The sequence below is a fragment of the Diabrotica undecimpunctata genome, chromosome 7 (genome assembly GCF_040954645.1).
Source record: "Diabrotica undecimpunctata isolate CICGRU chromosome 7, icDiaUnde3, whole genome shotgun sequence".
In the NCBI taxonomy this organism is placed as follows: Eukaryota; Metazoa; Arthropoda; class Insecta; order Coleoptera; family Chrysomelidae; genus Diabrotica; species Diabrotica undecimpunctata.
This window is the reverse complement of record NC_092809.1, coordinates 7,890,724-7,906,893: the sequence shown is the minus strand read 5'-3', so window position 1 is coordinate 7,906,893 and position 16,170 is coordinate 7,890,724. Positions and strand designations below refer to the sequence as shown.

Below are 16,170 nucleotides of genomic sequence, written 5' to 3'. Positions count from 1 at the left end.
TACTTCATTTTTTATTTCAGCCTATAATATAGCCTATAATAATATAAGTTCTATCGAGTTTAACTCACAATTCCTTTTTGAAATAAAATTCATGTACTATACGACCAATGGCCTGTTTGGTTGTATCATCCAATTTTATTTGTTTCCTTCCTCTTTGTCTCTTCAACGTATTATTATCGTTTGTTTCTATCGTTTGTTTCATCGTCTGTTTTAATTAGTCTGTACACAATAGATACGGAAACTTTTGTCAAAATACTACCTAATGTAACTACATCGCTTATATCATATTTTGTTCTCTGGCTCGAAGTCCTTCAAACACATTTCCGGTCAGTCTTTTCTTCGGATGTTAAATTGTGACGTTTCTTTTTGATATATGGTTCACTATTACTACTGTCAGTTATATTTATTATTTGTCACCAAATTGAATTAAACTAAATTACTCACAATTCACAAAACGTAAACGTAAAAGCGCCTTTCACTAATAATACTACAAACAATTCTGTTTTCTACTTTATGAAACTCTTGCCAGTGCGCTTATGGAACCGACTTACAGATAACAAACAATAAAAGAGCTACCCGAACACTGGCGTTGTTGTCAGTTACATCGCCTTGCGACGACATTGTTGATCTCAGACATTATCTACCTGTTACGATAAATTCTGACCCAAAACCGTAAATATATTTATTACTAATATTTTCATTCATTCACGTATTTTTTAGGTAATGCCTACCTGACACACGATGGGTCCCCCTTTGTAATAAAAACATAACAGTTCGAACCTTCTGGAGACAAGCCGATTTAACCATACCGGTTCTGAGAACAATTCGCCGCTCTGTCTAGAAGGCCTTTCAGCAAAACAGCGGTCTATGTTCGATGTGTTTCGAGAAACAACGATTTTCATTCTCGAATAACAGCACTTTATATTTATAGAGGAATTTTGGTTATGGAGGGACAGTTAATAAAGAAGATTCGCGCTCGCGATATTATTGTTACGCTCGCCTACTAATAAATTATTGTATATGTAGTGATAAATAAACTTATATAAATTATCGTGCCTTTTAATAAATTAAAGTAGGAACAATATAATAAATTAGTAAAGACATTATAAATTAAAGACATAACAATTAATAAATTCACAACATACCGTTAGAGAAAGATATAAATTACAACATTGCAGATAACTTTAAGTTGAATCATACACGCTGACAAGGTTACATTTTCCCTAGGACCCAAACCTTTTTCCAAAAAAAGTCTGCAATAATACTCAAATTTTCTAAAGGGTAAACGTCAAATTTTACTGGCCTATAAAAAACCATTGAAACATGAGTTACTGGCTACAATTGTGGTACTCTATTGTACATTAATTCCACTTATTTCGAGGAATAATGAATGTTAGCATGTATAAAATGACAGTGGTTTATACTTACATATAACAGAAAGTCTTATAAATAAAAATATTTTTATTAATTTAAAAAAACACTCTGATAAAATATTGTAAACCAAAAGTTTAGAAATAAAGAATGAATAAATCAAATATAATTAGATAATGGGGCATTGTTAAATTTGTGGGGCCACATCTTGATGAAGAATTATTTTGTTAATTTACAATCAATGATTAAAACGGAATTATTGGATCATTAAGTAATTATTTTAAGTCTGCTCAGTTTCATTCTCGTATTGTGGTTATACACCTCGTACATTTTGTTTTATCGCAAGGATGTTTGTTTTGCAAATTTCAAGAACATATCTGTACAATACTCTCGTTCATAACGTTATCTTTGGACGTGTGATTAATTGTATGTATTAAGAAATCACATCACAATACTCACTTATAAAACAAATACACAACAGTTATAATTGTGAAATGAGACGTATTTACTAGAAAGAAGTGATTCAATCAGTGATATAGTTTCCGTTCCGTTTAGGAAACTACGAAATATGACAACCGCAGATGATATAAAAAAGATGTTTCTGTCGTTCGTGATAAAATATACTTAGAAATTCGGCAAAACACACTAATTCGTTAAAATTAGTTCACGGTCTACATTAAAACCAAAAACCATTTAATTAACCGATATCGTATTTAACAATAATTACTGAATTGATAGAAAATTTAAAAGTATGTAGATAAATTTCGCGTCCAAAATCCCATATCTGCTATTGTTTCATTTGAGGCTAAGAATCTGTTTGCTAAATTTTAGAAAATGGTTTTAATGGAGATTAATATATTTTTTAAATCTGTGTAGGTCGAAATTCGCGAAAAACATGTCGAAATATGACCTTAGTTACATGAACGTCATTGCTAAAGCATATTTACACAAAGAAATTCTCGTTATGATACAAAAAATATCCTGAAAACCAAAACCTCCATGGCTCTCATATCCAAAATCGCATTTTTTTCTTCTTTATACCAAACTTGTCCTTTTATTTGAGTTCCGTCAAGAAGTTGTGTGTTCTAGATAAATTTTGGCAACTTTTTTATGGGAAGCTTAAGATTTCGGCTGGCTACACAGGACAAATCCCCGGACATGTAAAAAAACAAATCCCCTGTAACTCTTGAAGATCTCAGTCAGATAAAAGGAGAAAAGAAACAAGCTAGATGTTAACTATTCTGTATATTAACGGAAACGTTTCGTGTTGTATTTACACAACAGCATCAGTCCAAATCTGTAAGAGTAACGTTCTCTTAGAAGGAATTGAAAGGTTCTTATAATTAAAAGAGAAAAAGTGGCCTCTTATATTGAGTAAAAAAGATTACAGTAACTTCCTAACTGGTTATCGATTTTGACAGTCGTTGCTCCTTATATACAATCAGGAGATAAAAATAAGAATAGAAAAGGCTAGAGCAAATTTCAACAAAATGAGAAGAGTTCTATGTACCAGGGATTTAAAACTGGAACTAAGAGTTGTTAGGTTGGAGAGGTGCTATGTTTTTTCGACTTTATTTTATGGAATGGAATCTTGGACCTTGAATGCGACATCAATGAAAAAACTGGAATCATTTGAGCTGTGGGTGTACAGAAGAATTCTGAAAATATCATGGACAGAACACGTCACAAACAAAGAGGTTCTGGGAAGGATGAACAAAGAAATGGAAATTTTAAATTCAATAAAAACAAGAAAATTAAAAGATCTCGGACATATTACACGTGGAAAGAAATACACCTTGCTCCAACTGATTATGCAGGGAAAGATCCAAGGAAAGAGAAGCATAGGGAGGCGTAGAATGTCATGGCTGCGCAACCTGAGAGAGTGGTACGGATGTACATCAAATGAACTTTTCAGAGCAGCCGTCTCAAAAGTTCGAATAGCTATCATGATTGCCGACCTCCGCCGCGGAGATGGCACTTGAAGAAGAAGCTCCTTATATACAATTCTGTACTGAAATTTCTGACTAGTGCAGTCATTGAAGCGAAAAATACGCTCTTACCTCCGAATTTTTTTACTGTGAACCGATTTGCATGAAATTTTGGAATTAGGCTCATCTTACCATCATTTTCTAACACAATTACCTCATATTAAAATCATTTTCAACCCCTTGAAAATCTTACAACCCTTGCAAACAACCCCTAAATTGAAAAAATCACAAAAAAATATTTTGGTATGACATAAAACGATGTAAGTATAGAGTAAGTAATATTTTATATTCTCTATAATAATTATCAAATTTTTAACCCTCTTTCAACCCTTGAAAACTACCCCTTAATAAAAAAATTGCTAAAAAGTTTTTTTGGATAAAATGAAAAGGATTTAAATACTATTCCACACTCTCGAAAATGATTATCATATTCTTAAGCTTTTCTACCCTTAAAACTGCCCCTAAATTAAAACAGTAAATATATATGATTACATATTTAAAAATAATTTAATTTAGAGTAAAAAGTTGACATTTATTGAATAAAATATTTACAAATTATATAAAATTGTACTATTATTATTAAAATATAATATTATTCATGTCTCAATGTCGGAGTCGCTGTCACATTCAACATCTTCTGGCTGAATTGGAGGGCTATTTTGGCAGTTATCTCCACTGCACGTTCAACAGGTACTATTACAAAACAGACCAACTCTTCTGCATCCGCAAGACGCTCCACGTCCTTTTTGCAGTTGCAAAAAATCATTTTCAGGAGTTCTTGTGGTGCGAGTGGATCTACTTAAGTGGATTTAATAAACCGTCATTCATGACCCACCCCCAATCCATTGGATGAATGTTTTTGTTGCCAAGCCAAATCTGGGTTTGAAGATAAACCCTCTTAGTATGTTCATTTATGGCACCAACAGTTGGAACTAAGGATGATAATTTTACGGCAGTTTTTTTCGTAGCAGCTTTGAGAAAACTTTCTTAGCGCATCTTTTCGAGATATTCTGATAAGCTTTCTACTCGACTCAGCTTATTTTGTTGTGTATCTTTAGCAAGTCCATAAAAACATACCATGCAATATTTCATACTCCGAAATTTTCAGTTACTAAGTAGAAAAAAATATGATAAGTTTTTGGACCATAACTCCTTCAATTTTCATGCTATCACAATTTATAAAAAACCATTGTAAAGGTAATTAAGAGAGCTATAACATCCTTTATTGCAATATATAGTAAAAAACCTTTTTCTAAAACGGTGAATGGTTAAAGGGCTTAAGAGAGGCTGAGATTGCGCTGCCACGCGCTCTTTAAACAATCATATCTCCGTCAATTTTTGTTTGAAAGAACAAAACCAAATTGTTTGTCAGAAAAATACCTAAATTTTTTATACCTACACTTTTATACGTATCTGTCGTAATTTTTGAGATATTATGAAAAAAAAGGTGGTTTTTTTAAAAATTTGATATTTTTTTTTAATCGTGACTTTTTTGAAAAATATGTGTCCTGAAGCAGCCAAACTGATACAATATATCAAACTCTTCATATTAAAGTTAATTCTAGGCGCAATCCGATTAATTTTAATTTTGGTGGAAATGGCACTTATGAAACAAAAAAAAAACATTAGATGCTCCTCTTATTTGAAATACAGCTCACTTATTTTACGTGCAAAAGACTTTTAATAGTGCTCATTTTAAAGCTTATATCAAGCACTACAAAACCCTTTTTTATTAGAATGCCTAAAATGCATCTGCTCGCCGCTAGATGGCATTGGCCACATCGATTAAATTTCAGACAAAATAAAAAACGGCTTTGATCTTTAATATCTAGCTTAATATTGCACTTAGAATACTTTATAAAAAACCAAATTGTTCATTTTTTTACCTGCTACAATTTTGTTTTGTATAAAATTTTCGATAAACGTATATTTTTGGAGATATTTGCAAAAAACCGATGAAAAACGTGAAAAAATTTTGCGAATTTTCAATTGCCAATAACTTGAAAAGTATTGGATTTTTCGAAAAACTTTATAGATGAGTTTTTACTTAAAATTAGACCTTCTATCGATATCCGAGGTTATTTTGAAAAAAAAAATTCACCCCCGAGAAGGGGTGGCAACCACCCCCAGGGTGGATGCGGAGTTCGAATCATTTTCAATTTTGAAGTTAAGGGTAAGATGAACCTAAGTCCAAAATTGTATGCAATTCGGTTCACAGTAAAAAAATTCGGAGCAATAATGCTTCAATGACTGCCCTAGACCCGGATCGTTCAAAACTAGTTTCTGAATTTCGTATTTGCTAAATCGAAAAAAGTTCTTAAATTATTCGTTTCTATTTATATTTTCAAGTGATTCAATCATGTGATATTTTACTGTTCAATTAGTATATATATTCATCAACCTCTTAGCTATTTCGAGATGAACTTCACGGTAGGTTCGGAGATATTTGTAATATTGTATCAGTTCTATTTACATCCTCTACACACTGGAATATTTTTAGTGTATGGTATTCGCACAAACTAAAGCTATTTCCAGATATAAAAGACCAAATGGAGATTAAGCAGATGTTCGTAGTACATGCGGGTTGTAAGTATTAAGAATATAAATATAAGCAGGTGGAATTTTGAATAAACAATATAAACATGTTAACAATAACGTATACTGGATCATAATATATTAAAGTATTCAGTACTCATGTAAAAGCTTGTGACTTTTTAAACACTTTATATGTAAATTCCTTATCCAGCTGATTCTCCAAGGGAAAGTAAATGGTAAGAGAGGACCGGGAAGCAGACGCATTTCCTGGCTTCAAAATTTACGAAAGTGGTATAACACGACTACCACTGAACTGTTCCGCGCTGCAATAAATAAAGTAAAGATCGCCGTGATGATCGCCAACATCCGGAACGGATAGGAACTTTAAGAAGAAGATATGTAAATTGTGGTTTAGGTCTTCGTTTACGTCAATTCCTGTTTGTGATCCTTAAGGCAGCTTAAACAGAATGAAATGTCTCGTAGTTCCATACTCTACATTTTCTGACCAATTCCACTAGGATTCTGTGATATATTTTAAACCGGGCAAAAGATAAATGACTTCTAGCAATCCAATTAACAAACAAACAAATTCCTTTATTATTTGTAAATAATATGTCATGTCTTTTAGGAGCATTTTATAATAGTTTCCATTGGTCCAGGACTTGTTCCATTTTTTCACAAACCTAAAACGAGTCCCGTATTTCTTCAATACTTCTTTCGTTAAGCTATTCAAACGACTTATTATTACAAAATTATTTTAAAATGTAAACAATAAAACCTGCCTTAACCAAAATATTAGTAAAATATTATAAATTCGAAAAAAAAAACCGCTGTGTTCAATAAATAAGTAATTAACACAAAGATCAGTTTATCAGCAATTTTATAGTTTTATATATTGCAGCAATAAATTGCATATCCAATAAATGCAAACAGGTAAACAAAAAATGTTCAATCAGTGATATAAACAATGGGGTCAATAAACTATATGAACGAGTTAATTTATACATTTTATCTTAACAACAAATAAGTTATAGAAGAAACTTTATCTCTCTATTTATGCACTATATCATAGGCTATGTTAACAGTCTTTTTTGAATGTACTATGTTCTCCTTTAAGAATGTTTTTATCGTTTTTTATCAAACTCATGTGCTATTTAGTTTACCAGCAAAGTTTGCAGTGTTTGCAAACTTGTTTCATCTTTCCAGTTTATCCGTTTAATAATTTGAATATATTCTATTTTGCGTGAAATTCTTAATTTAGAGTTTACTAGTAGATTCTGCGACATATACAGATATCCACAGGCATACAAATAAGATGCCTCAAAAAACTCTCAGAGAGTATTATCCTGCTGCTTACCAACATAATCAATGCTTGCCTCTCGTTGAACTACTTTTCTACCCCTTGGAAAGTAGCCAACGCAGTCATGATACCCAAACCAGGGAAGCATATAGAACAATTTCTCTACTAAGCACCCTAGGTAAAGTCTACGAGAGGATCCTCAAGAAGAGACTCGTAGAATTCCTAGACGCACGTTTCATCATCCCTAATTTCCAATTTGGATTCAGAGCTGAACACTCCTCACAAAACGTATTGATTGAAGCAGCAACATTCATATCACAATCCATAAACGAAAATAATAGATACGCCATAGGCATCTTTGTCGACGTCGCGAAGTCCAGAATGTCTTTGATCAGGTTTTTCTCACAGGCCTAATCGAAAAACTCCACCTTACTGGACTGACTACACCATTCGTAAAAATAATATATTCTTATCTCTCTAATCCGACAATCCGTGTCAAGGTTTATCCACACCATTCACTCCATAAGCTGGAGTCTCCCATGGCAAAATTTTAACACCAATATTATACACAGTCTACAACAGTAACATTCCCCACCCCATAAATAGATCAGAGTCAATATTACTATATGCTGACGATACTGCACTCCTCTCTGCAGAAACATATTATGAAACGATAAGATATGCGTCTGTATATCAAAAACACCCTAGACATGGTAAAAAGAAGAGCTAATCTCCTGGGCGCGATATCTGAAAGACTAGATAATACTTCAAATAACACTCTTTTGGACACCTACAAGACTTTCATTAGGCCCATCATCGAATACAAGGAGTCTGTCTACGCGTCACTAAACAATCGCCAAACCAACACTATTCTGGCAACAGAAAGGAAAGTCCTGTGCACAAGGAAACGTGCATATTATCGGTCAGCATTAATTCACCAACTTGCGAATATTCCATCAATAAAGGACAGTCCGTTCTCCCTGCAAAAGAAAAGTCCACAATAGCTAGCTCCAACAACAGATCTAAGCAGACTTCGCTGGTAACAAACTCCTCGATATGTATTACAAAGTTCTAGAAACAGACCCCTTTAAATATCACAGATAAAATAGCTACACGCCAAAAACGCTAAATCAAGAACCATTCCTTAGTATGGCTGGTGAACTGGAGGTACCTTCTGCTCATGGCTTATTTGGCTAACAGTAAATTCTTCCTCATGGCACTTCTTTCGAACATAATACGACCATTTCCAAAACTCTGCTCCACTAGCACTATACTACCCTAAAAACTACCCACTCGCAACTAAAGTTGCTCACCCCCTCAAAAGCTCCCTTAAAAAAAAGGGGAAGCCCCTCCTTAAATAAGAGTAAGCTTAAACAAGGTCCTAACGTTAAAGTCGGTCAGTCCAGTTTCGCTTTTATCGAAATCTTCAGAACTAGAACGCACATCACGTATGCCTGCCTTTCTCCAGTATGTATGCCTCTTATTACAAAAATTATGGGATCATTGATGCTGTTAACGTCACCTTATTGTTGTTTATGTTTACCTTTTTGTTTTTTTTATTACTCCTGTATTCCTCTCCGAGTGCCGTGAGACCTTGTCGTGGTGAATGGGATATTTATGCTAGATCGTGATCGTTAATTATGTGAGTTCTGAGTGGCACTCAAATTCGGACGTCAATATCCACCTCGGTTCCATAACGTCTGCCGGTGTGCAAATAAAGCAGAAAAACTTATCCGAAAGCCACATACATAGTCGACGAGGCTAAACGATCTCATTATCTACAATCTAATTATTTCTTTTTTGCGTCCTTATCAAACTCAGAAAGTCTATTAAATAACTTTTGTATTTACTTTAAAGCGTATCCGTTACGTCTCCTAACTTTAAGAACTCAAGAATTTACATATTTTTGTTTTTCTTAAAAACCGTAGAAAAATAGGATAAGGGGTATGTGATATATCTACTTCCTATATTTTAAAAGTTATTTTTTAAGTAGAACAAATCTTTATAACTGAGCTACAAAAAAACTTATTTAAGAAACAAAAATACGAAAGCTACGTAGTGAATTAAGTCTACTTAAGAAAGAAACTTATTATTAATGGACATATGAAAAACTGCCGTCACGAGTAAGTACTAATTATCTAAACCGTCAGACAAATAAAAAGTAGAACTATATAAACTGATGTATTTTTATATACTCTTAATTAGCAACTTATTCATCAATAATAATCAAATAATTGACACACTGACAATCGAATACATTAATGGGTACGGTGTCTAATATATCACTGGAGCCACCGAAAAAACAATCCTAATTAGACAGTTTATGCAAAAATTCTGCTGATGGAGATTTTTTATTCTGACATAGTATACATAATCTATCTTTTCACACAATTTCTTTAATAAAAATACAATTTTACTCCAGTTATTGGAGACGAAAAATCCTCTAAACCTCTAAAGATCATTCGAACAAGCTGAATTTAGCTGAGAAAGTCAATTTTGACACCCCAAAATATATACAAAAAAATTTATCGCTCCTACCCCCGTTTCATTCTGTCTTTGGCTCTGGCTAAGTAAAGGCTACTTAGCATTCAGATTTTTTTGTTCAAAATTATCTCAGCTACATTTTTTTCTACGTGGTTCCCACCCCACCCTTCGGAGGGCGTTTCAGGGAAAAGCCATGGATGTAAAATAAAAGTGGAAAACACTTTTGAATGGTTTTTGGGATTTCAAAATTGACATTCCCAGCAAAATTCAGCTTGTTCGAATGACTTTAGAGGTCAAATCTCTGACGACTGGCTTACTTTTACAAACAACGTTTATATTGACAGCGATAATGAGATGAATATCATAAACTGACGTTTATTATTTGCAAAATGTCTGAAATGCCAACCATCGGGATTTAAGTATAAGATCCACAACCTACTTAATTACGATTTTTTTTATAATAATCAAGCAATAAATAATCAATAATATGCAAGCAATCATAAAATACACCCAGAGAGAAGATACTACGGACTCGCATTCAGGAATATATCATACATATACCAAATATATCAAAAGAATTAATTTAATACATTGAACTTTTTTAAGTCTCTACCTTGAGTCACAGCAATTTTAATATCCTTCGGAGACACGTCTGCTCTAACTGTCTCTCCCAGGTCTTGTTTGGTTTTCCCTTCCTATTCCAGACTAAACCCAAAACCTCTCTAATATTGGCATCACTTAGTGCCACAACTAGACCTCTTCTAATAAATTTATTTTCATTTCTGTAAAATTTCTTTTTTATGTAGAATTTGCTTTTCAGTTTCATTGGAATTTTTTGCAGCACAACTGACCATCATCATATCATCATCAGGGCTTTTCATTCCGGGTGGAATGTTTGCCGCTCTTACTTAGAGCTCTCTGGCTTTCGTTACAATTGTCTTCCACTCATTTCAATATGTGCATATAGTTCCGTCCAGTTTCTCACTTCTAGAATTTTGATATCTCTCATGACCTGATCCTCCCATCTTTCTCTGGGTCTTCCCCTTGGTCTTTGTTTCTTCTTCCTTCATTATGTCTCTTAGTTCATGGTTCATTCTTCTTCTCGTTTCTCCGTTGTCCATTCTTATCGAGCCCATAATCCGTCTGTAGATTTTCCTTTCGAAAATTCTCAATTTTTCTTCATCTTTTTCCGTGAGGCACATTGTCTCAGTTGCGTACGTAACTACTGGTCTGATTGCAACTCTGTATATTTTCAGTTTTGTACTTCTGGATAAGTTCTTGTCCTTCATGAGAATATGATATCTCCAGTATGTTGTGTTGCCTGCTAGTATTCGTTCCGTTACTTCTTTACTTCTCTTGTTTTGGGCATTCACTATTACTCCCAAATATTTAAATTGTAGGAATCTTTCAGAAGTGTAGTTTTTTATTTTGATTTCTCTCGTCCTGTTATCTTCTCTTCTAAAGCAGATTAGATATTTTGTTTTTCCTTCGTTAATTTCTAGACCTCTTTTCCGTGCTTCTTTTGCCATGATTGTTACTGCTTCTTTTAATCTTTCCTTGTCTCTTCCCATAAGAATTAAATCATCTGCATATGCAACTATTTGTGTTGAGGAGTGGGCTATAGTTCCTTTAATTCTGCTGGCCTTGATCCTTCTACTGCTATGTTGAATAACGTGGTTGACAGGGAATCGCCTTGCCGCACTCCTGTTTCTATTGCAATTGATTTTGTGCTACCTCCTTCTGTTGTTACTTTAGCTCGAGCTCCATCCATGGTCATTTTTGTTAATCTGATTAAGTTTGCTGGTATATCTTGATTTTTCATTTCAATAAATAATTTATTTCTTCCAATACAGTCAAAGGCTTGTCTAAAGTCTACGAAGAGAATGTGGTGTTCTATGTTGTGTTCGTGGCATTTTTCAATTGTTTGTGTAACTATGTGGATCGCATCTGTAGTGGATCTGCCTTCTCTGAATCCTTGCTGGTAGTCCCCAATTTTTTTCTCTGTGAATTGAGTGAGTTTTTGCTTAATGAGGGCTGTTAGAATTTTATATGTTGTGCTCAGTAGAGATATTGCTCTATAGTTGTTACAGTTTGTTACTTTTCCGTTCTTAAATATTGTTATAATTCTGCCTTCTTTCCAATCCTCTGGCATTTCTTCTGCTTCCCGTATTCTAACTATTCGGTTATGTTGGTATCCCTATTTCATTATCTCTAATGTCTTCCATTGCTCCTACTTCTTCTTCCGAGCTTTCTTTGTATCCATATAGTTCTGTGAAGTGTGTTTCCCATGATCTATTGTCAATTTTAACTACTGGCCTGCCTTTTCTTTGTTGAGCTTTTAGGTATCCAAATGACCAACTGACCATCACTCCTTCCAAAAATTTATCATATCTGGAAAATTGGACCTTAGTCAGATACTTTAGCACCAGAGCACCATTCTCAGCTATTCTAGCTACGAACTGGGATTATGGTTACTATTTTATTGAAGGTAAAGAAAACATATACTTTGATATCCAATATTAATGATGTATTTGTCTCATATATTCAAAAGTTTTTAATTTTTTTAATCAAATATTCATTCATTCAAGTTATGAAAATAGAAGGAATTTCTGTCTCTTTCAATCCATCTCTAGTGCTGGTGGAAGATTATTCATGCAATTAGTGTTTTTGCTGACGAAAAAGATGCTTTAAAGAAGTTGTACAACTTAATACACGTCTGCGTTCGAATAAATTCATTTAGATTTTCACATATTTGTTTCGTAATTATCAATTTAGTGTAGGTTTTGTATATACCGTTACAATTACTGTTTATAATTATGATTAAAAAAACTAGGACATAATTTACACCAGTGCGGTTTGTTAGATATAGAAGTATTCAAGTATGTACATCGAATAACGGAAATAAAAAAGGTTATTTCTCACCGTAATTATTGAAGATAACAAATACGGATAACGAAAATATGGAATTAAAATAATTTTAAATATAACGGTTTTAAAATAATTTAAAAGATGATGTACATAAAATATATTAAGTATTAGATGAGATAAATAAAAAAGGTTAGTCAGTTGGAGTCTGCTAAAAAGTGCAATTTCGGATACACAAGGTTATAATTGCAGACCCAAGTTTTAAAAATTAAACATCTTAAAAAATAGGCAAACAAAAGCTTCATCAATTGAACATGGAGTCTGACAAGGTTTTGAGAAAGGATTTGAGCCAATGGAGCAAAAAAAAGTTTTTTCACCTTTGCTCATTTGAACATGCTTAGAGGCAATAAGGCTGTAAACTGGAAGATTCACTTTTTCCAGAAGGAATTTGATGTTATGGGAGAATTTACGGACCTAATTGAATACAACAGCAGTTTTTCCAAAACAGATCAAGGCGGTTCGAAAAGTTTGGCAACCAGCAAATTTCTTACCGTTCACCCCAACTGGAAGGATGGATCTTGGTTTAAAAACTGTCACACTTGGAATCAACGCCGTATCTAAAATGTCAGCTGGAAAAATTGGAATAGACACAAAAAACATAAAATAACAAACCATTGTAAATGAGCACGAAATAAGAAAAGAATGGCAGCTGTATATATCAGAGTTGTTTGAAGATTACAGGAATAATATTGCCGAATTCTTCTGATGGCCCAGAAATTATGAAATGCGAGGTAGAACACGTTATAAATAATGCTAAAATTAGAAAAGCTTGTGGTCCAGATGATACACCAACTGAGTTGCTGAGACTAATAGAGGATAATAACATAAAAGTAGTAGTAAGACTTTTCGCTACACTCTTAAAATTTTCCTAAAAATACTTCACAGAATTAGACGCAAATACGAAGATCTCGAAGATACCCAATTTGGTTTTAGAAATGCTATGGGAACCAGGGAGGCACTTTTTGCGCTTAACATCCTATTACAAAAATGCCGTGATCAAAGAAAAGATGTATTTGCACGTTTCGTGGACTTCGAAAAGGCATTTAATAAAGTACAGCATGTAAAATTAATGCAAATACTGAAAAATATCGGAATAGATGACAAGGATATCGTAAAAATTGGAGATAACTACACCGATGAAATCTCCATACAACGAGGAGTCAGACAAGGTTGCATTTTGTGGCCAACATTTGTTCAATGTTTGCTCGGACCAGTTATTAATGTGATTAGATATGCAGAAGATACAGTAATTCTGTCAGATATTGAAGGTCTCCAAATTCTGCTTGATCGTATTCACGAGCTAAGAGAGGAAATGATAAAATAAATAGATCCAGACATAGAAATAAAAAGTAGAATAACAATGACTAAAACTACTTTTATGAAAATGAAGTCATTTTTTTGCAATTATCATCTCAGTTTAGAACTAAGACAAAGAATGGTTAAGTGCTATGTTTGGTCCGTACTTTTGTATAGTGTAGAAGTGTGGACGCTAAAAGTGTCGATCATGAACAAAATTGAAGCATTGAAAATGTGGGTTTATAGACGAATGCTGAAGATACCCTAAAAGAATGGGCAAACTACTATAGCTTATAATAATTGTTCATTTAATATTGTTAATATATAAATAAAGATTATGTATCGTTGATATGGTGCATTAATTGTCTCGCGAAATAGTCTTGTCGAATATCATACGAGAGAAAATTATTTACCAGCAAAATTTTCTTCTGGTTTTATTCAAGTTTGTAGCCTTTTGGCAATTTTCGCTTAGGAAATTTTGACAAAATCACTCGACTGACTATAATTATAAACTATTATGACTGACTGAAATAAACTATTTATGTCAAAACTTACTAAAATATTATTTGAATTAAATTCAATATTCGATAATTTATTTAAAAATTGTTGTGTATTTTTTATAAATGTGTCATTTTTTATAAATAGGTCTAAGTGGTGTATTCGCTTTATGAACTTTCGGTACTCCATAAAAAGAGTTATCTTACTGTAATGAGGTGTGATTGTAATTAATTTGATCATTTGTTAAATAAACTTTAAACTTGAATTAAGTTCTATATATTCTGTTTTCCAAAATCTTCGTTGGATCATTTGTTAATTTTATCTATTATCAAAGTTAATTTAACCTGTCTGCTGGTTTGATAATAATTGTAAAGTCGTCATTTTTTAAAGTTCTTGCAACCTTTAGTTCCTCTTTCTTCTGATTTGTTTTTTAATTATGTTTAATTACATAGAAGAATTTTTCACTAAGTAATGTTTTGTATTTTAAGAGCGATTTCCGAAGTAAAATTGAAACGTAGATAATAAACTATTTTAAACCTAAATTGTGGTTTATTCCCAATAAAAATAGTAATTGTCCTATGTTAACTATTGTACACCGTAATACATATTAAGGCCTTCGTAGTCCGTATGGATACAAAACATTACAACTTGTAAATTAAATACTTAATTAAGAATTGCAAAATTAATCGTTTTCATTTTAAAATTGTGATATTGTTACTTACATTTTATTAAGACGATCCCATCTCGGCCCGAGTCCATTTTCGGCATTTTCGCAAACGAAAAATAATTTCCAAAAGATTAACGTTTTTCACATCTATTTCTTTCGAAATAGGTCAACTAATACCTTAATAAATAGATATATAAACACTTTTTATAACCACTTTTAGATAAGAATTTCTAAAAACATCTCACATTTTTTTCTAGACCACTAAAAATATTTTCGAATTGAATAATACACAAATACAGCTGAGAAGTATTTTTAACCACTCGCACTCGGGAGAAATTCTTAACCTCACTTTATTTCGAATTTGCAGGACGTCAAAGACCACAGGTGATTTGATTGTTTTTTGTTTGAAAAAACAACGACAAAAAGGCACCGAAAACCATGGTAACAACGCGCTTTCGATGACTGCTAGATCGTAAATGTAAATGTAGAATCACGACCGGGTGAACGAGTCCGAGATTCTTCAGTATTCTGTGAACACGTTACGGTAGGTAGAATTTTCTGACGTACGCTCGTTGTTGAATCGCTTCGTTTAGTTGGATTTGGGACCTTCGTGCATATGTTGGGTTTGGGTTGAGGGCCCTTGATAGTTGCTGGTGAGCGGAGAATGGTTGGATGGTTGTAGGTTGCTGCACGAGGCCGGTGCACCGTACCGGTGCGGTGGGTGCATTTTAGATCGTCGCTGTTGCCACATCTCAGAAGCATTGTAATAGGCGTACATTGACCAAAAAATTAAAATTTATGAGCGTAATTTTATGGCGTCAACAGGTGACGTACCTCTAACAGTGCTTATGATATGAAAACATCGACGAAGTCTTGGAATATTTTTATAATTTGAAATTAATAAAAATAATTTGGGTTTAATTTATAAAAGTCCTGACTGTCCTGACATTTAACAGAAAAAAACCAGCATTTTTTTGTCCAGTCGTCAGAGTTGCCGAGAATTATAATTTTGGGAGCCCAAAAAAATGCAAAAAATTTTACCTCTTTTACCCCTGGGCTTCCACGTAAAACGTCCCTCGTAGTGGGGTAAAAAAGCAAAAAAAATC

General features: G+C 33.2%; 1 protein-coding gene across 4 annotated transcripts in view; it reads right to left on the bottom strand.

Annotated features, from left to right (window-relative positions):
• LOC140444943 (rho guanine nucleotide exchange factor 10) overlaps positions 1–16,170 on the bottom strand; it is an 807,510-nt gene that overhangs the window by 286,429 nt on the left and 504,911 nt on the right. Inside the window, exon 1 of one of the 4 annotated variants that reach the window (XM_072536655.1) lies at positions 15,120–15,660. The exons of the other annotated variants lie outside the window; for them this stretch is intronic. Coding sequence (XP_072392756.1) covers positions 15,120–15,165 — 46 coding nt within the window. The 5' untranslated portion in view covers positions 15,166–15,660. Of the gene's footprint in view, positions 1–15,119; positions 15,661–16,170 lie in introns of those variants that run through there. 4 annotated transcript variants of the gene reach the window in all.